The sequence below is a fragment of the Octodon degus genome, unplaced genomic scaffold (assembly GCF_000260255.1).
Source record: "Octodon degus isolate 3935 unplaced genomic scaffold, OctDeg1.0 scaffold00045, whole genome shotgun sequence".
NCBI lineage: Eukaryota > Metazoa > Chordata > Mammalia > Rodentia > Octodontidae > Octodon > Octodon degus.
In genome coordinates this window covers 4,350,017-4,371,695 of record NW_004524621.1, presented here as the reverse complement: position 1 = coordinate 4,371,695, position 21,679 = coordinate 4,350,017, and the positions used below count along the sequence as shown (strand labels likewise).

Here is a 21,679-nt window from a genome sequence, read left to right as displayed (position 1 = left end):
TACTTCCTGTTCCAGACTTGTCCCCAGATCATTTCTCTTTGGCAGAAATGAGAGGGAGTGGGGTGCTTTCCTGGACTTGGGAAAAGTTGTCCCCATGCTGTCACACCTTACTTGATCTTATTGTCTGAACCATAAGAAACATGTTACATGATATCTTGTCTCCGGTAAATTGCTTGCTATTCATATCACAAAAGCTGTTTCTCTGGCTTATGCTGTACCAGACATAGTTTTAAGAGAAACTTTTAATAGAGTTAAGTTTATTTGTTTTTCACAAATCAATGCACAGTCACTTGGGTGAAATCATGGCATCCAGGTGAAAGAGAAAATTATGATTTGGCCAGAGCCGGCCTTCAGCAGCAGAGACCATACGAGCACTTGAAGCAGGATCAGCTGGAGTGTTTGGTACAGAACCCAGCACTTAAGAGCGTGAGGCTTTCCACTATGACTCTGAGCATCTCGCCTCTGTCTCGGCAGCTCATTGATCTCAGAGCCTCCTCCAGGGAGAGGAGATTTGGGATGGGGCGGCCAGCTCAAATCCCATTATGTGCAGGAGCTGGGCGATGTGACAGCAGGCTGGTTCGGAGCCTGTTCACACTCTGTGAGTCTGCAGGGCTCTGTGTATAAATCACAGTGCAAGAAACTGCTCAGTGAAATGTTGTTTTCGGACTCTGCACTTCATGCTCTTTCCTGAAGGAAATCTATCTGGCAGTGGAAAAGATAAAGTTTGAGTTAATTCTGGCCATTTTAAACAGTAATCAACATTTTCCAAATGTGCCAACATAGCATGTTTTAGGACAATTCCATCTCTAGTGAATCTGTCATTCAGGCTCTAGTCGAGTGCTAGATGCTGGCGAACCCAGGTTGGGTGGTGTTGAGAAATCTCTTGAGTGCGGATCCCATCTCTAAGATGAGACAGTTTTGTTTGTGAGTGCCGTGTGTGGTCAGAACATCCGCCTTCCTTCTGGGCAGGGAGTTGGTGCCCGCACAGAGTGCAGCTGCTTTGTCTTCCCATCCCCTCATGTTTGAGAATGATCTGTCACCCTACTTCTTCTTACTCTCTCTTTTTTTTTGTACAGGGTCTCACTACACAGTTCAGACTCATAGTGCTTCTCCTGTCTCAGCCTCCCCAGCGCTGGGAGGTGTGTGCCAGCATGGTGCAGCAGTTCTGGGACCAGTGTAGCATGCAATACCAGGGATCGAACTCAGTTCCTTGCACTTGCCAGGCAGGTGCTTAGACTGCTGAGCTATCTCCCCAGCCTCTTCCTCTTCTTTGAGAAAGCCAGAGTATAAAGATGAGAATAAATGGTGGCAGTTTTTATGTGATTTTTAACGTTAAAAGCAGTTGTGAAATATGTTGTGATTTTTGCTGTGGCTAACTTCAAAGGTCTTTGTGCAGAACGATCAGCCATCACAGCCACGTGTTGTATTGGCGTGTGGATGATGCTCAGTGGCATGAACAGAATTAATGCAGCCATGTGTCGTTAATAATGGAGATAAGTTTGGCTCCTTTTGTCCCTGGGGGACATCCTAGAGGGACTCATACAGACTGTGATTCAGTTTCCTTTGCAACTGAAATGACATAGTAGACACAAGATGGACAAGGCTGATGCTGGGGTGACCCAGCACACTGTCTACAGGAAACTCTTCATTTATTTCATATTTATTTGCATCCGTACCAGTAATACATCATGAACAGCCATCGTGGGGAGCTGGTGTGTACGCATAACGCATCTTCATTCTTCCTGCATTCCCTCCCTCTTCCGCCTACTCCCCCCTCCATCTCTGGGCCCCTTCCCATTTACAAAAGCTCCACCTCCCTGCTGTCCTTTTATTTTGCCCTTTGATTAATTTACATGTTGGGTTTCTCATGTCAGACAGACAATGTGATGTTCCTGAGGCTTGTTTATCTGCTTTCTTCCTCCTCTTTTCCCCATTTGTTGCCAGGATGGGGTGCATCCTGGGCATAGAGCAGGTCCTCTGCTAACTGCTGCAAAGAGAGAGCGCTGGAAGCTGTGTGCTCAGCTGCAGCAAGCGGGGCACCAGTGAGCGCCCCGTTACTGTGGCTTCACCAGAAAGGTGATCACCTGTTTGTGGTGACAGATGACCGCAGGGTGTCCCTGTCACTGTGGGTGAGCCCCTGGAATGCCCACATCGGCCAGTGTGACCCACAGGGTGCCTGGGGGCAGCACAGGTTCCCATCTCCTTCCCTGGGCTGGAGGTTCTGTACTTCCTTAAAGTTCCTGGGCAGAGTCCAGGACAAAATGACAGCCTGTGAATTTCCTCTCAACCCTTTGATTTCTTCTGTCCTGTTTCCTGATAGGTTTGTTTTTTTTTTTAATGTATTTGGTACGGGGTCCAAACTCAGACTCCCAGTGATCCTCCTGTGTTCATCCTCCCCAGCACTGGGATTACAGGCATGCACCACCACTCCCCGTCTCAGTGGCCACCTCAGCGTGCTTGGGGGTGGGGCCGCTGTGGCATGTGGTGCCAGCAGTTGAGCCCCAGTCCTTGTGCTTGCCTAAGCAGGTGCTTAGTCCATTGGGCTATCTCACTGGCCCATCCTGTTTCCTGATAGAGTGGTGTCCAGGAGCTAGGTCTGCACTGGCTATGTAAGGAAGCCTCTGGCTATGGACACGGTAGGCTGCTGTGTGCACTGCATTTCACAGTGCCCTTTGGTGACTCCAGTGCCCTCCCGTGTCAGTCCTCAGCCAATAAGCCCAGCATTACCCAACGAGGCCAAAGGGAGGTCGTAGCTTAGGAAGCTTTAGGGCATGAGCAGGACAGTGGCTATCAGATAGGTGCCCAGGCTGCTGCAGCTGGGGGTCCTGAACGGTTCCAGAGGAGGAGAAGTGATGGTTTCTGTGGCACCTGAGAGTTGTTTGTAGTGAGAAGAACTGTTTCTTCACTGGGTGAGAGGCTCACGGGGGACAGACATGCCACTCTCAGGGAATTTACTGTGAAGTGTACCAGAAGACAGAACGGTGTCGGGCAGAGGGCCACATGGGGAGGGAGGCCTGGTGTTGGAAACAGAACATCTTATTAGCAAGCAGAGTCAAGCATCCTGGCAGAAGAGGGCGATACTCAAGCTGTGGATGAGAGGAGGGAACCCGGTGATGCCCCATAAGGAGACAGCTGGACCAGAGCCCACAGCAGGCAGCAGCAGGGCGCTCAGCCAGGCCACGGTCCCGCGCTGTGGTGTTGGAAGGCTGCTGAGTACATGTGTTGTAATATTTCCCCCAGACTCCTGGTTTTCTCCTGTTGTTTCGAGAATTTTATGAAGAATTCTGTGTGACCATTCTGTGCCATCAATAGCATGATATTTGTGTGAAGTGTGACTAAAAATTATAGTGAATGTTGAAATTTTTATAATGCAGTAAAAGACCCCTTGGCATGAATCCCCCTCTTCCTCCTCCTCCTCCTCCTCCTCCTCCTCCTCCTCCCCCTCTTCCTCCTCCTCCTCCTCCTCCTCCTCCTCCTCCCTTTAAACACAGGTGTCCCATCCTCCTGGCCCCTTTCTGAAGCAGCTCTGAAATTCCCTTTTCTGGAAGTCTTTGGTTGTGCTGTCCTGCCTGCCTCAGTGTCCTAAGTGGACTCAGAACATTTCCTTTCATGGTCACTGTGACTTGGGGAAAGAGCCAGAATTGACACAGTCCAGACCCGGCACATAAGGCAGGCGAGGACACGCCTCATACTTTTAGGGCATCTTTCTACCGGATGGTGCTGCACACAGCACTCGCCATATTTTGGATCATGCCTTATAAAGATACTGTGAAAAGAGCACCCCAGACCTGCTCCAGGAAATGGCAGGGGTGATGGGACGAGTGTGCTTGAAGCAAGGGGAGGGTGTTAAAGCAAATTCGGGACAACGTGCCTTTTATAACAATACACCTTTTTAATGTAAACATTCACAGTAGCTTTTATTTAATTCACACCTTGAATTTTACTGGTGTAGATGCAAAAAGAGGCAGGCATCTGTCATTTTCCTCTGGATTAGGGTTCTTCCTAAGTGTCTGGGCTCAGAGGTGCTCTGTTCTAGAGCACCAGCCTACTCATCACACACACGACTCTGCGTTCGACCTCTAGCACCTGGAAAACAATCTGGGCATCCTAGAAATGCAGAGGTGTGTGGAGGGTGGATATTTTTCTTGAAAGGAATGTACTTGGAAGGGCTTTTAAAAATCCTTTTAGCAGAGGATATCTTTGATCGCCATATGCCCATTAAAGAGCTTTTCTTTCTTGTGGATTTAACAAGGAAAAAAAAAAAAAAAAACATCAAAGCCTTGTAGGGCCCACACAGCAATAGCCAGTTTCCTAAATGGCTGGCCTGGAATTAGCAAAGGGTGCGCTGCAATGAGCAGCCTTTCTGCGTGCCACATTCCAGGGCTGGACGGAGCCAGAGGCATGGAAGGAGATGAATGCGGAACGGAGGCAGTGGCTTAGGTTTTGAGATATCGGGGGGAAAAGGTAGGGTCACAGCGTCCCACATTCGAATGGATGTGGGCATTCTGAGATCAGCAGTTGTCACCATCCGCTTCCTCAGGGAGGTGTTTGTGCCCTGTGACACCCAGCACCAACATCCACTTCCTGGTTTCAGGCACTTGGTGACAGTGTGCTGAGATGTGTTTTCTGAGATCAAATCGGCTCCACAAGGCTGACCTTGCCAGGCATCCCACGGGTGACTTCTCAGTACAGTAAGGGCATCGCTGAGTCACCTCTGTGTGCGATCAAGGGCCTGCATGGGGGAGGAGATTCACTTCCCCAGGCCCGCCGTGTCTTACACAGTGTCACAGCTGGTTGTGCGGCCTTGAAGAAGTCATTGCTCATCAACAAAGGCAGTTATTTTTCACTGTGCCGAGAAGCAGGAGAAAGGGCTTGGCAATGGAACCCAGAAGTTAGCAGAGCCCCTGCCTGGTGCCTCCTTCCTCCCCACAGCCACAGCCAGGTCAGCAGGGACCGAAATGTGACCTGGAAGAGAAGCCTGGGCTTTCATCTTGGGCACCATGGTGGTCTCGTGCCCCTAGCCTGGCACTTGGTAGCTGCTCACTAGAAACACAAATCCTCCCAGGAGAGTGGAGGGCAGGTGTCAGCCTGGTCACAGCAGTGTCATTCACAGTCACAGAAAGGCAGGAGCCACTCCAGTGACTGGCTGCAGTGACTGCTGAGACACACACAGAACCTAGAGGCGCTATGCTAAGTGAAATACAGTCTGTGGTCACAAAATGGCCAATCCCATAAGATCCCTCTGACCTGAGGTCCCTAGAGCAGTCACACAGTGAGAGAGTGGCAGGGGTTGGGAGTGAGTTCCTAGATACACAGCTTCAGTTTTGCAAGATAAGAAGTTCTGGACATGGTCAGGGTGACAGCCACACGACAGTGTGAGCCTGACCCAAGTGTTTGAGAAAGAGCCAGGCTGCTCACTTTTTGTTTTACAAAAATGGACTTGAGTCTTTAGAATAGCAGGAAGGAGTAGCCTTTTGACAACAGTATTAACTGGAATATATTATATTCTATTATTTTTTTTTAATTTTCTAAAATCTGTGACAATGTTAAGCTTTGGGTACCAGGGTGAAATTAACTGTCCTTTCTCTAAAAATTCAGAGCTAAACTTTTAAGTAGTTACCAACCCGGTAAGGAAAAGGGGGTGTTTAATGAAAGCCCAGAAATATCTGGAGAGGAAATGCCTTTAAACTTCTTCGGAAAGTGAGCAGAAGGGGTTAATCTTCAGGCACAAAAGCTTCCTATAACCTCCAGAATTAGTGTGGTGGGCTCTGGTGGCCCTTGGGGCTCTTCTAGTTGGCTCTCTGGGGAGGCCTTAACTCATGATAGAAATGTCTTCTGGCCCTCCCTTTTCGCCTGCCACCAGCCCTTGAGGACAATGCTTCCTTTGTCCTTCCTAATAGTTCACTTTCTTTAAAGTGGTAGAGTGTAGACTTTCTCTGGAGGTGGCCAGGGGAAAAGGATCTTTGTTTTTTTGGCATCAGTGAGTGAAGTCCAGTCTTGTGACTCTAGCACATGACAGCTGAAATGTCTCATTCCTTAATCGACAGCACCAAGTCCTACCAGGGGGCCACTGTGTAACCCCTGAGGCCCCAGGTTGTCTGGGGGCCTGGCGTCAGTCCCCTTGCTGCACAGAGAGAGGCCCTTGTCTTCTCCCCTCAACCTGGTCCTGAGTAGAAGGGACAGGCCATGCAGAGAGAGGCACTGTCCCCAAGCGGCCACAGCATATGGGGTCCTGCACTGTCTGTCCTGCGGCTCCCACTCCAGGGACCCTGGAGAAAACTATCACTGGCTACCTCTTTTTTTTTTTTTTTTTTTGCAGTACCGGGGATTGAGCTCAGGCCCTTGCGCTTGCCAGGGAAGCACTTATTCCACTGAGCCATCTCCCCAGCCCCACTGGCTACCTCTTAATGCCTTCAAGAAATTAAAAAATACTACTGACTCCAGCAGAGACCTCATGTGTGCTACTCAGGGTGACACCCTTATTCTAGGTGACAGAGGAGTCTGCTGAGGCTCCTGGAAGAGATGTAGACCTCAGAGGCCCCACAGCCAAAGGGAGGTAAATATTTAAATCCCAGCCAGCAGCCCTAAAGCTGCTGTTGTATTTTCTGTTTAATTTTATTTTTTCTTGTTATGAGTCCATGTGTGCAGTGCATAATGATTACGCTCATTGTGGGGGGCCGGGACATGCTTCTGGCCCATCTTATCCTTTTTATGCCCCCTCCCCATTTGCAAAAGACCCGTCTTCCTGTTTCCAGTCATCGATGAGGATGAGAGCCCACGTTCAACTCGGCTACAACTCGGCTTTCTTTCAGACAGCATTTGTGGGGGCTTGCTGAGGACCAGGGCTAGAACATGAGCTTGTGTCTGTCATCTCCTGCATCCTGTGATTGGACATGTTAGCAGCATAGTGAAGGACATGTGCGTCAGGTGTGGGGTCAGTCACCACTGTGCAGCTTAGAGAGGTCTTTTTTACACTCTTCATAACCAGTATGCATTTGTGTGTGTGTGTGTGTGTGTGTGTGTGTGTGTGCAGAGTTTTAAAACTCAGCGAGGTCCTCCCTCTGTTGAAGTCTCCATGGGGGTCCCCTCTATGGGTGTGGCAGAAGCAGCATCCACACTGGATTCAGTTTGAGGGTCAGCTTAGGGTGACCACTCAGAGCAGGGACCTCCTATGTCCCAAGCATGGCTGTCTCCACTTTATCCTCTGTAGTCAGCCTTATCCTGACAGCACTCTTATGGGGGTGGGGGGCGCAGAGGGATGGGATGGGACTGGGTCCCCACTTTCGAGTCCCCAGCCAAGCCAGGGTCCCCCCGTGCCACCCACTAGGCAACTGTGGTTCTCCTCAAAACAGCTGGGAGCTATGTGTCTCTCCACATGCGCTCTCCCCGGGTCCTGTGCCACAAGGGTGAATTACTCGCATGCCTCACGAGGGCTTGCACAGCCAGAATAAATTATATAATCAAACGTATCTTAGCCAAGTTCTATAACATCTGTTTGTGTTAAGTGGTGCTCTTTGAAAATGATGTTTTTTCCCCTACTCCTTGTAGATGGAGAAAAAAAACCCTTAATTTTAGATTGTAGAGAAATGTCCTGTGGCAATTATTTTTGTTTTCTTCGCCAGGATGCGTGTAAGTCAATGAGATCCATTCCCAGCACCAGAGCACTGAGAATCCTGATTAGGGAACTTGTGCCCACAATTGCGTGTGATGACTGTCGGCAAACAGCCTGGGCGCAAGGGCCGGGCGGGGCAGATGCTGGCAGATGGCTGCTAATGCAATTAGGACTCGTCGTTGTGTGAAATGAGCCATTATTTAAATTATCTGCTCTTTTCCTATCTATTAACCTGCTGGAAAAGAGACAGTGATATCTAAGAAAACTTCAGCTAATCACTAACTAGCTGAATCGCCCAATTTTTCCCTTTAATGCCACATTGTACCTTATTGCAGCTGTTAGCAAATGGCCTCCCTTGGGTTCCTGTCCCATGCATGGCGTGAAGGTGGGAGGGACAGATGGTGGGTGGGAAAACACAGGGTCTCTGTATGGGAAGGTTTCAGCAGGGCAGCAGGGTTGGACTGCTCCAATGATCTTGGCCTAGGGTCTCCTTGCTTCCTGAACCTTCTGCTGGCCCATTTCTGTTGTGGTCTTTGAGCTAAAGGACACCTGGTCTTTGGGCAGTGTGTCTGAGTTCACTTGGAGCCACCGTAACACAAAACCCAGCCCCAAGACTTCTAAACAGCAGCCTTCATTACTCATAGTTCCCTAGGCTGAAGCCAGAGGTCAAAGTGTCAGGTCCTATACACACACACACACACACACACACACACACACACACACACTGGCCCCAGGTGACAGAAGGGAGAGATCTGTGTGGCTTCACCCTCATGAGCTGGTCCCCCCAGGCCCCACTCCTAACACCCCCCATTGGGGGTCTTGTCTTGACCCAGGAATTTGAGGAACAGCCACATGTGTTCAAACCTTGGCCAGCACAAGGTGTAGTTTGTGTGAGGAAAATGCTCCCTCTCATTTCTCCCAGCCCTGAGATTCTAGTAGAGCAGAGGAGCCAGACGCTGTCCACAGCTTGGCACTGTCCGGGGTTCTGAGCCACACCTGTGCCCTGCTATTCCCCCTGCACCGGGGCTGTCAAACTGCAGTGTGATATAGGTGCCCCAGCTCTGGGAAGTGAAATCCTCACCCTGCAAGGTAAGAGGGAGAAGAGCTGGTGATAGAGAAGGACGGGCGTGGTGGGAGGACCAGCAAGGTGACATCACCATGCCTTGTGGGGGCCAGTGTCCTGCTGTGGGGTGGCTGAGCTTTGCCTGCTGCTCAGAGCTGGAGGGAGCAGGCCTTGGGTTTTCTTATGTGAAGTTGACAAAATGACTTTCCCACTCCCTCCATGATTGTTTTCTGAGTCTCCCAGCATGGATGCCAGCTGTAGGGATGGATTGTTATGGAAGCGCAGGCCCGACTCCTGCACCTACAGACAGTTTCCCCCCTTACTGCTAGGTTCTGGGAGAAATGCACCGGACTGTGGCTCCCGTGGGCAGGGTGTGGATGCCTGTGCCTCTCAGGTACTTGCCAGCCCGAGACCGCCTTGGTTATGCTCCAGGAGCAGGCAGCGTGGCAAGCACTGCCAGACAGAGCCAGCCCCAAAGCTGACTTCTGTGGAGACCATCAGAAAGTCTGGGATGAGCAGGTGCTGCCGCCGTTGCCAGTGTAGCTGACCTCACTGAGGAGCGTCACTGAGCTGCTCTGCAGAGGACAGTGGTCTGCGTGCCACCTTGCTCAGGCTCCCCACATGCAAGAGCAGTCAGTGTAGGCAAGGAAGCCAGGCTGTGTCCTGGGCATGTGTGGTCACCAGACAGAGGTGTGATGCTGAAAATGATACCTCCTGAGGCTGACATGAGCATGGGACAGGTGGCCGCCATTGTTCATTTGTCTCTGGCTTTTATTACCGTGACTTTGAATGAGCAGAACATAGCTGTCACTGTTCCTCAGCTGGTTACCACTGGAGGGTAAGTGCAGTATCTGGCCACACAGTTGTGGCCGCTTCTCTCAAGGCCCTCATTCCATGCGTGCCTCAGGAAGTTCTCCTGGATGGCTTAGTATTTTGTTTTCCTTGTTCTTTCTTTCTCTCCATCTCTCTTTTTCTTTCTCTCCATCTCTCTTTTTCTTTCTCACCACCTCTCTTCCTTTCTCTCATTCTGGGGATTGAATCTAGAGCCTTTGCCCTGAGTTTTTTTGTTTAGGGCCTACAGTCATTTCTCAGCTACCTACCTTGTATTTTGGAACCTGTTACAATGATGGATAAGATTCCAGGCCTCCTGGCTACCATGTGGGTCTTATATATGGCTTTTACTCCTTTGTCACCCTTAAGGGGGCTGCAGAGAACACGTCCCAGAAGTCAGCTGTACAGAGACAGAAGCCTGGAAGGTCGATGGGGTCCTGAGCAAGTCTCTGCCCCATGGCACAAAGTGAGGGGAAGCCTGTGGAAATGGTTCCATCACTGCCTGAGAACTACTGCCCTAGAAGCACAGCCCTGCAATGCCTGGGCTGTGGGCTCGTGGCCTGGAGCACTGTGGGAGATGATGCGTCTGTTGCTTTATAGCATTTGTGGTGATTTACCTCAGCCCTCAGAAACCAATGCACAAGCTTAAGCATCACCATAGAGGAAAACTGAATGAGATGAATCCATATTAGTATGCTTTAATAAAGCCATAGTGGCTGAGAGGAGAGTTCTTCCAGTAGCCAAGGAGGAAAAGAAAGGCACTTGTAATGAGGAAAAATAAGATAGGTCTCCAATTTCTCACGAACACTGCATGTAGAAAGACACTGGAAAAATAAAGTATTGTTGAGAGCAAATGTACAGCCCCAATACCTAAACCCAGGCAGGCCATCCTTTCAGGCTAAAGGCTGCGTTAGGCAGCGAGACCACGAACATGCTCCAGGAACACGACGCCCATCTTGGGTGGGCTGAGCCACATGTAGGCCGAGGGCTAGTAGGAGGGAAGAAGCTATTTTCTTGAAGGATGACTGAGTTTCTGTGGGAAGCACTTAACAATTGTGAATTTCAAGACTATAACAGTGGTGCAGTCTGTTGCATGATTTACAGAATAGAGATTTGTGGCCATTTGAGGACAATCGCCACCACCAGGACAGGCCTTTCTCCTTGGTGGAAGACAGTAGTGACAGATAGTGGGGGAACATACAGACAAGGGGATTAAAAAAAAGTGTTTAGGTGCATAATGTAGAATTATAAAAAGACAGATATATCATAGAAGTAAAGGTGTTATAATCTCGCACTTTTTGCACCTTGCCCCACCCTGTCTGTTATGGTGGAGACCCACAATGTCCCCGGGCAGTCTCACGTGTCCGGAGTCTTTGGAAGGTGACTGGATCATAATGACTGGTCCAGTGCTGAGTCCACGACTGTATGTGCTGTTAGGAATTGGCCTCGGTTAGGAAAGGTATTTCCTAGTTACTTTTCTCACTGCTGGGCAAAAATACCTGACACCCACCCACGCTTAAAGGAAGAGAGCTTTATCTTGGCTCACAGTTTCTAGAAGTTTCAGTCCATAGAAGGCTGACTGCAAAGCAGAAATGGCATGAGGCAGAGGCCTGGTGGATGGAAACAGAGAGCCGAGGGAGGGAGGCACTGAGGGCGAGGTCCCGACAGATGCTCTTCCAGCTCGGACCCGTGGTGACCTCCTCTAAGCAGGCCACAGCCCTGAGCTGCCCCAGCTGCTGAACTCTAGAGGATGACTCCATGGGTGAGTGTAATGGCCCAAGTCCAGTCACCTCCAAAAGTTTCACTTCTGAGCATCTGAGAGTCTGGGGACATCTTAGATCCGGATCCTGACAAGGCATGGCCTTGCAGGGCATGTTTTCCTCCTGATTCCTCCCTTTGCTTGCTGTTCGCTGACTGCCCTGAGGAGATCCGTGTCACTCTGCCAGGTCTGTCCAGGCTGCTGCTTCTGCCTTGCAACCAGCCAACAGTGGACTGAACCTACATCAAAAGAAACCTCTCCTCCTGCACATGCCGCAAGTCAGGTGTTTTGTTCCAGCAGTTAGAAGTTGCTTTCATCAGATTTCAGAATGGTGAACCCACAAACACATCCTGAGATGCTATAGCAAGAGAAGTTTTAAAAGGAGCATATAAAATTACAGAATACAACAACGTAAAAGTGTACAAACTTGCAGACCACACCAGAATTCATATTCTCTCTCTCCCACACACTCTCTCTCTGTCTCTCTGTCTCTCTCTCTGTCTCGCTGTCTGTCTCTCTCTCTGTGTCTGTCTCTGTCTCTCTCTCTCTGTCTCTCTCTCTCGGAGTCTACAGGGTCTCACTACACAGATCACACTTGTAGTGACCCCAAGCTCTGAGATTACAGTTGTGCACCACCATGCCCAGTCTCAGTGTGCCCCAGGGGCTGGGCCCGCATGTCACGGTGGGGATCGAACCCTGGTCCCTGCATCTTCCTAAGCAGGCACTTTAATCCACTGAGCTATCTGGCCAGCCCCAGAAGAATTCTTAAAACAAGTCCATGTAGCAAGGATTTTAAAAACTAAATTTTGAGACAAAAAGTGTAGACATACGTCACCAGATACACATTATGCGGAATGATAAACTTGCTCTTAAAAGAACTGAGAGGTTTTTAAATGGACATAGATCCTAATATGGAAGACCCTGCTCAGCCAGGCAGACCCACAGACAGGTTCCCACAGCTACTTTGAGCCGCTGGATACGCAGGAGTTTCTCAGCTCCTACCAGCTGCTCTCCAATCAAGTCCAAGTTCAGCTGTCCCTTCACCCTCCCGGGCTGCACATCTGAAGATTCAGCCAACCACAAATAAAAGTAGTAGGAGAAAATCTTGAAGGTGTAGAGACCTGTTCTTATCATGATGCTCTAACCCAGCCGGTGCAGCAGCTATTTGCATGTTATTTGCATTGTGATGGTGTAAGTAAGCTGAGGTCACTTAAAGTACCAAGGAGGATTGCGTAGGCTGTATGTAGATACCATGTCCTTTATGTATTAGACTTGAGCATCCTAGGATTTGGCTATTGGGGGCCTAAAACCATTCCCTCCAATGCTGAGGAAGGACTGTAAATTTGAATAATTATTTGATGCCCCTTCCACGTTTATGAGAAGTTCAGATCCATTCAGAATTGTAGTTGGGAACTTGGAACTCTTGAACATCAAATATTTGGGTGGAGAACTGGGTCTTGCATATGTGTGTATAGTGATGCCTCAGCTCACAAGTCCTTCTGTTTGCGGCAAACAGTTTGTAAACCATGACCATCTTTTCCAGAAAAGCAGAACGAATTAAATTCGTGCACCGAGGTATCGCTGTATATTTTCCTATCTAAAATCAACTCCATAGGGGAGTGAGATGTGAATCTTAACAGGCCAGTGGTGGCTGCTGGCAGGAAGAAGCAGGAACAAGACAGGAAAAGGCAGGAGATGACCCCAGTGTGAGCCACAGTGGTCCCACAGAAGTCGGAGAGAGGTGAGCAGAGGTGAGCAGTTGTCCAGTAGATCCAGAAGGCAGCGGCGACATGGACTCCTGGGGACATGTGGGCCCAGGGGAGGCAGTGTTGGAGAAGGCTTTAAGCCATGGGGCCTCCAGAAACATGGCAGAACTGAGATTACAGATGGCAGAGTCCTCTGGGTGGGGTGCTAGGCATGTCATTCTGCCCAAGACCGACTTGCCAGGGTGTATTCATTTCCTGGGCTGCTGGAACAGAGTACCATACACTGGGGGGCTGCTCCGGCCCAAACAGATCTCCGCACCATGCTGGAAGGTGGAGTCTAAGATCGCGGTGTGGCCTGGACTGTGATCCCTCTGAGACTTCAGCAGAGTTGCTTTGACCCCTGGCAGTGACCTGCATCCTCTATATTCTAGGGGCTGTGTGACACTGGCAGTCACTTCTGTAATCCTGTGTTTTCTTTCCTGTGTGAACACAGGAGTTGACTGGATTGGGGCCCACCCAAGGACTGCATCTTAACTGATTATGCCCTTTAGTGTCCTAGCTTCCAAATAATGCTCCACTTACTTGTAGGCACAGGGGTAGTGTTTTAACCAAACATGGCTCTGAGCTTCAGGCAAAGGTGTCGGGCAGGTAAACCTGGACTCTGGAGTGCAGATCTCAGTGTTCATCACACATAGGAGGCATGGAAAGTGTGATGGGCTGTGTAGACAGACTCAGTGACTCCAAGGTGCACCCTGGAGAACACCACAGATCGGAGAGATGAGAAGCATCCTCTGTGAGACAGAAGTGGGTGAGTCAGAGAGAGGTGGGAGGAAAATTAGGAAAGCATGACACCTAGAATCCAAAACAGAGAAAGGTTTAGTTAGGAAGCTGAGTCAAATTCTGTTGTTGGATCAGGTAATGGGAGAGAGAGCTGGGCATAGTGAAATACAGACTGAAGCAAAACCCCTACATGATTATGGACAGGATGGTCTTAGATGAAAACTTGCCTGTCCTCAATCCTCAGTCTGTAGCTTTTTAAACTTGATTTTCAACCTTATGGAGTTCATCTGTCAGTTTTTATGCTTTGTTCTAAAGGCGCATCCACTTTCTCAGCGGTTGGCTGTGTATCTGGACTTGGGCTAGATGCGAGGCATGGAAAAATGAATGCCATATGCGGACACAATGAATGCTGAAATTGTACAAAAAAGATCCACAGTAATTTGTGCCGTGGACCTCCCTCAAAATCCAGCCCATCCCTCTTGCCACCTTCGGAAGCAGCTCTGCAGTCCTCTTTCCTGATTGTCTTTATGAGGTGTGGTCAAAAATACAGTGATTCGAATGGAAAAGGGCTTATAAAAATGCTGCTGTGTCCTCAGCCGCCTTAGTAACCAGATCTGGCATGGTGCTCTTCCTGTCTCTTCCCCAAAGTCAAAATGACCACGAAAGGAAAACGCTTTGAATCCATTCAGGACATTAGGGCAGCCAAGACTCAGAATCACGGTGCAAACATTTGTACTGCACAGAAATTGTACCTCAGAAAGTTATGACAGCAACAAAAGGGACACTGTTGACGGGTATCCCCAAATGCCTTGCAGGGACAAAGTGACACCAATAGCTAGGGGATTAGAGAGGCTGCTAAGAAGGGGTAGCCTGGCCATGTGAGATGTGGTTTTCCAAGAAAGACTTGCAAAGACAAGAAAAGGGGGTTTCCATCCTGGAAGAACTGGACAAGGCCTCAAGGGACAGGACTCCTCCTGTGTGCAAGTACAACAGCTTCAAAGAGAAGCCCAGGCCGAGGCTAAGCTCAGTTTTGTAGCACCTGCCTGGCAAGCCCGACGTCCGGAGATTGACTCCTGGTACCAAAAAAAGATTAAGTCCTATTACTTCACGGAACTATCTCCTAAGGCTCTATGTGTTTTTGCCAATTGTAAATTGTTCTTGGTACTTCAGCTTTTCAAAAATAAAATTACTTAACAGTATTAGCTTAATCAGATAATCCAATGTTGGGCCAGGCAGATAGCCCAGCAGATTAAAGCATGTGCTTAAGGAGACGCAGAGGCCAGAGTTCCTATCCCCAGCCTGCCATGCCAGCCCCACCCCCAGGGCACACTGAGACAGTGATTGAGACTGGGTGTGGTGGTGCGTGCACCTGGGAGGCTGAAAGACAGGAAGGCTCACCACAGGTCCAATCTGTATAGTGAGACCCTGTAGACCCTGTACTAAATACATTAAAAAAAAACAATAATAATCCATTGCTTTCTGTTTTTTTCTTCTCAAAACACAAAAGCTGCAGATCCTCGTTGACACTGGAAGCAGCAATTTCGCTGTGGCGGGCGCGCCTCATTCCTACGTAGACTCCTACTTTGACTCGGAGAGGTGAGTGGAGGTGGAGCTGGCATGGCTGGGTTTGGGGGCATGGCGTGAACGGCACAGTTCTGAACAGAAGGCTGGCCCATTTTGGGGGTCTGTGGATACAAACGTGTTGGTGTATAGACCTGTACATGCATGTGCCTGTACATGTATATATATATATATATATATATGCACACATGTGTGTATTTTTTTTAATTTTTTTTAAATTTTTATTTATTTATGTGTGTGTGTGTGTGTGGCCAGCTCAGCCCACCAGGGGGCGGGGCTGGCTGGCATGTGGTGCTGGGGGATTGAACCGCGGTCCCTGTGCTTTGCTAAGCTTGTTCTAAGTAGGTGCTTTAGACCACTGAGCCATCTCTCCAGCCCCCACATGTGTGTATTTCAATGCAGAGAATCCATAGCAGTATTGTCTTAAGAGCCTCAGTACATTCACATGAGATGGGCATCATAAAATTTCAAGTGAGACACAAGTTTTGTGGCTAGCTAACTTCTGGGAGCTTAAGGCCCTTTGATATTCACTGCAGCCCCTCTGGGCCTTATGGGGAGGCTGAGGCAGGGGGAGTGGCCTGTGGGAGCCTGAGGTAGCCTTGCAGGAGTGCAGCGGGGATGGATCCCCCCTCTGCACATGCAGGGGGTGCTGGGGCAGCTCATGGGACCAGCTGTGGAGAGAGAGCTGAGACTCTCTTGGAACAGAGTACTGTGAGGACAGCAGGGAGACCAGCGATGAGGTCTCCACCATGGAGATGATGGGGTGAGATTGTAAAATAAAGATTGCAGCCAACTAGGGGTTGCTGGGATACAGGAAGCTTGGCCTAGGGCAGGCCATGGACTCCCATTTCCAAGGAGAACTAAGTGAGGTTCAGGGAGGACTCCTAGCAGTTCTGTCACCTTCCAGCTCTGCAGAAACCCCATGATCTGAGCCCCTCCTTTCCTTTCTGGGAGGCTGAAGCTATGCTAAGATTGTGCACATTTTAACTTTACATCTGTTTTGTAACTGAGATTGAAATTCAGGCAGAGCCAGTAAGCAGGCAGGCGATGGTCTGTTTTTGAGGTCACGAGCTGTCTGGAGACTGTGGACTTTCCTACTGTAAATCCTTTTCATCTCTTCCCACCCTTGCTTTCCTGAACCATCGCCTCTTGTTCCTGAAGCTGAAGGCCAGCTTTAGCAAGGAAAAGGAGGGAGAAATGAAAGCGGGCAGGCTTCTGAGGGTGCTGGGCCAGTGAGCAAAGTGAGCTGTCTGGCAGTGTGGGAGCGCAGTGACCCAGCACTCCTGCCTGCCCAGTGTCCTGCTCCACTCTGCTGGCACGTGATGTGTTCTCCGGTACTTGGCTACTGCCGCTTTCTGGGGAGGGGGTGTGGTAGGCCGCAGATGGGGCCTCAGGGAGGCATATCCCTGTGGATGACCTGTCCCTCACAGGACAGAGTTTCGTCTGCGAGTCTTTATACTAATAAGTTTGGGTCATTGATACCTCAGAATACAACCACTGGCCAGCCATTGCCTGGGGACTGAGAAGACCAGAAATTATTGCTGTCATGGCAAGCGTGTTATGGAGGTGGGTGGTGCTTCTGTGTGGGGTTGTGGAAGAGGCTGCTTTACAGTGGTGTGTATGCCCTTCCCCAGTGAGACAGGGCTTCCACCAAGCCCTTCCCTCCAACATGGCCCCCAACTCTTATCACTTGCTCGGGGTGGCCGCACAGTGAAACAGAGTATGGAATTGGTCTAAGCACCTCATTTTCACCCATGTAGTTTGAGAAGTTAGCATTGCCAGGATCTTGTTTATGTTCTGGCTGCTATACCAGCAGTTCCCCATCTTTTCGCCCCACACCCCCTCTTTATGGCAAGTGCTTTGTGAGGTGCTGAAATGAGATCAAACCTCATATAGCTCACCTGTATACATAATCCTAGTGTCCTGATGTAATATAGCTGGGGCATCTCTAAATAGAAAATCTGAAATGCTCCGAAATCCAAAGCTTTTGAGCACCAAACTGATGCAGCAAATGGAAAATTCCACCCCTGCCTCTCTGTGACAGGTCAGAGCCAAAGCACAGTGCACTAAAAATACTGTAAAGACTTAGCTTCAGGCTGTGTGTGTGAGGTGTATCTGAAACATAAATAAATTCACGTGCCGGCTCTGAGTATCCCATCATACATATGCAAATATTTCCAAATCCAAAAAGATTCAACACCTGAAACACTTCTGGTGCCAAGCATTTTGAATAAAGGATCACGAGCCCTGTATGGTGGAAGAAATGGAAGTGATATATAGTAAGCTAATCAGTACCTCAGCGCTCCAGCAACCTGGTTGGGCCACCGTGGCGGTTAAGGTACAATGTCAACTCAGTTGGTTTTGAAATCCACTTGAGCATTGGTGGGGCACACTTGCTGGTGTTTCTGAGTGGCTTTGGGGCCCACATCTGGTCCTTTACCTTTTCCTCTTTGGCACTATTTGCTGTGCTCTGCTGCTCTGCTGCCTTGCTGCCATGAGCTCAGCAGTGTTGCTCCCCCACACCCTTCCACCAGGATGCATCTGCCTTGGAGCAGCTGACCATGGACTGAATGTGCCGAAACCGTGAGCCACCCAGAGCATTTCCTTCTCTGAGCTGTTAGTGTTAGGTGATGAGAAAGCTGACTGATACACCATACTCGGAAGGAGGGGCTAGAGGTGGATAGGCACCACCAGGGACACACAGCGCCCAGTGTGGCCTGACGAGGACTGATGGAGTTAGACTCTGCCACCCAGGGCAGCTTGGGTTGCTGGTACAATTTTCAGAAGTGGCAAAGAATCCTCATAAAAAAATTTTGGGGGAAGTATAAGCTGCTCCCAATTATCTTGTGAGTTAATATCCAATGCCCATGAAATCTGTATAGAGAACACTTAATGCATAATGGAAAGGAAGTTGTGTCCTGAGCTCAGATGAGATCCTCACCTGAGTGAACGCCCAGGGGGATGGACAGCTATTCTTATCCAGGGATCAATTTATTACTGTGACTTTTAATGACCAAAGCAAAACACCTATCACTGTGTGCAACTAGTTGTTTCAGGATGAGTGCAGTCTCTGGCCACATGGTTGTACCACCGGTAGTGGGGATCAAACCAGGAGCCCTTGAAATGAGCTTTATTCAATCTTTTTTCTTTTGCTTTTTTTGAGACAGACTCTTGCTAGGTTGCTGCGTCTGCATGTGCCCCTCCTGGTACCAAGAGTCATCTGCCCTTTTGTGCCACAAATCTATTGATAGATGATACCACAGAAGGAAGCAGAAAGGCCAGTGTTAGGGCAAAGTGGATAGATGCCTTCAGTTGTGGTTGTGCAGCTTTAAGCCTGGTGGCCTCTTCCACCTGGCATGGAGGGCGATTCCTTGGCAGCTGCCCATTGCTGGTTTTATAAAGCTTAAAGTTTGCCTCTCCACCTCAGCATCATGCTGTGCAAGTGTTGAAGCATCCAAGAGTGAATCATAGTCACCATCACCAAGACTGTGTACCTGTCACTTAATGTGTGTACAGTATTTAATCAGCTTGGCCTCTTTCTCAGGGGCCTCCTCTGATTATGGCCAATGCTTGGGAGGAGGTGTGGTGCCCATTGGGCTTGGGAGGACACATCTGTCTGACTGTCCTGCTGACCTGGCTGAGCTTAAGCAAGTGTGTGCCGAGGTGGCAGGTGGATCCCTTTCCCCATACTTAGAGACAAGAATTCTCTCACCCATCTGCATGAGAATTAAGGGACACTCCTGGGGTCTCCATGGTTCCCTGGATGACCAAGCCTTCTCTCTGCTAATCTCACACAGAGTTAGAATCACCCCACTGGCTTTTGGACCACTGAAGTATCTAATTTCTCTTTGTGAATAAAAAGAAATAACAGAGCCCACACTGGACTTCCCTCCCGATAAGCTCCCTACCCCTTCCTCCTTGCTACTTCCTGAGCAAGCACTGTAGGAATTTACTTCCTGTGTGTGAAATAGCACCCACATCCGTGCCCCTGACCCTGGAACTGCCTTCTTTTCCAAGAGCCCATTCTTGGCGGTAAGCCTTCTTCATAGCCCAATCGGACAGGAACCATTATGTTTCTATGTTGTACGGTTCTAATTCATCATGGTAAAGATACAAATATTTTCTCTCCATGCAAGTTATATGATACTAGTTTGCCCAATGCTTTCACTGACTTTAACCTGTGCCTGTTCTCAACTATTATATTTTATGGAAGCCGAGAGAAAGCTCTGGTTTTTGATGAAGGTATCTTTCCTGGGACATGGTTCCCTGTCCTGTGATGTGTCAGAATTCGCTTTGGCCTCTGATCTTCCTTCATTAAAATAAGGTTTCTGGCTGGGTTTCTCAGCTCTGATTCAAGTTCCCAGTCTTGGGATATTTGGGTTTAATGCTTCCTGAAACATCCTACAGTAATTGGAAGAGTAGCTTGGGGCTCTTTGACAAGCTCTCTTTGATTAATGGAAGAAGTTGTGGGGCTTCTGTGAGTCACTCCTCTAGCTCGGCCATGGAACTAAGCCTTCTCTCCATGGTGCTGAGTGCACCATTGAGGTACTGTAGAGCAGGAAGAACAGAAGGGTCATATATTTTTAAAATGCAGTTCTTTTCAGCCAATAAAATGGTATCTAGCCAGTTGGCTTGATGAGTGGCCTGTCCAGTACGTGCATCCTGGACCTTCTCCTGATCCATTTGGGAAATTAAACGTATTTTCAATAACAGCTTCGTGCTCCTATCTGGGGTAAAGCCCACAGAGAAGGTGTAACAGGAAACCCATTTACAGTTTTTTGCAGTCACTGCCTGGAAATGGAACTAGGTCCAGGAAGGGGCTGGCTTTTCAGCACCCTTGCTGAGAATCTTGATGGACCATGAGGCTGGAGCATAGGGCTTACTGAGCTGCCTCTCAGCCTCAGGATCCCATCACTCCATTCTGGTGACTTGTAGGATCCTGGAGGAACTGGAAGGACAGTTGCTCACCTGAGCCAGGCCACAAAGCCTGCAGGAGGGTTCCAGGTGCTTTGGAGTGCACAGGAACCCCAGCAGACTCTTAGGCAGAGCCTGGAGGCCCGGCCTCCCTGGGTGGGCTGGCTCTGGAGAACCAGAAATGAGAATTTCCCCTTCTACCTTCTCTTCTTATGCATTCCAAAAACAATAGAGAGTTTAAAATAATAATAGTAAGATATTTGTTTCTCTGTTTTCCTCTTCATTTGGTTCTGTTTTTTAATCTTGGCTTCCACGATTTTCTGATCAGAGGCAGCACCTTCCAGATTTCTGGAAAGCGTTCTCATTGTTCTGAACACTTTTTCCTAGCTTTTGACTAATTGCTCTTTCTTTCTTTTCTTTCTTTTTTTTTTTTTTTTCTTTTCTTTTTTCTTTTTTTTCTTCAGAACCGGGAATTGAACTCAGGCACTTGAGCTTGCCAGGGAAGCACTTATTCCACTGAGCCATCTCCCCAGCCCCTAATTGCTCTTTCTGAGCACCCAAATGAGAAGCTCACTGAGGATCTCTCCCTATACCCATAATTTTTTTGTTCATTTTAATGAGAAAAAAAGAAAATAGTAATGAAACACTTTCAAAACAGGTTAGTAGGACGGTTACAATAATTAAAACATTGCATATTGTTGTCTTCATAGTAGTTATTCAGAGGACAAGATGTAGACATGATATCTTGTCTGAACAATATTAGTACCAACTTTATTCTCAGTGAACTAAGAGAAAGTAGCTGACACTGACAAAAGATCTACAAGGTGCTGTGCACGGTTTCATAGTAAATCCTGAGAGGATTTTGACTGACCTTGTCAGATACACAAAGTTACATTTCTTGTTATATAGGTCTTGCTTTAACTTGGTTTTAAACCATCCAGCAGAAAAGTATAACTACGAGGTATAAAAAGTAATGCCATATTAATAGGCTGAGCTGTAAAAGGCTCAAGTCAACAACTTCTGACATTGCCAGTTCTGCTGATAGCCTACTACTATTATGAACTATTGGACTATATTGGATTATTTTGCTGAATTCAAGTACCTACAAATCTTTAGACTGGTTTCAAGCATGAAAAGATCCTTTAAAGACTTCTCCAAATACAGCTTCTGTAACTGCAGTGGAATGCCCATCTCTGACCAAAAAAAACAAAAAATAAGGCTATATTGGGAGCCACGAAGCTAGGAAATCGATCAAATATGTGTAGGTAGGACTTGGCCCAGTCCCTAAAGCAAACAAGCCGCCTCACTCCAGAGATGAACACCCATACCCATAATTAACCTGTGGAGAAGTTGAGCAACAAAGCCCTGTAGCTCCAAGAGGTAGGCTCTTATGGAGTGAAACTGGGCCTTTTCTTAATTTTTTTTTTTTTTTT

General features: G+C 48.5%; 1 protein-coding gene across 3 annotated transcripts in view; it reads left to right on the top strand.

Moving 5' to 3' along the window:
- The window catches only part of Bace2 (beta-site APP-cleaving enzyme 2), a 93,614-nt gene that overhangs the window by 18,902 nt on the left and 53,033 nt on the right, over window positions 1–21,679 (top strand). For all 3 annotated transcript variants that reach the window (XM_023715920.1, XM_004631792.2, XM_023715921.1), the window contains exon 2: window positions 15,259–15,347. In XM_023715920.1, the coding sequence (XP_023571688.1) occupies window positions 15,259–15,347 (89 nt within the window). The remainder of the gene's footprint in view (window positions 1–15,258; window positions 15,348–21,679) is intronic.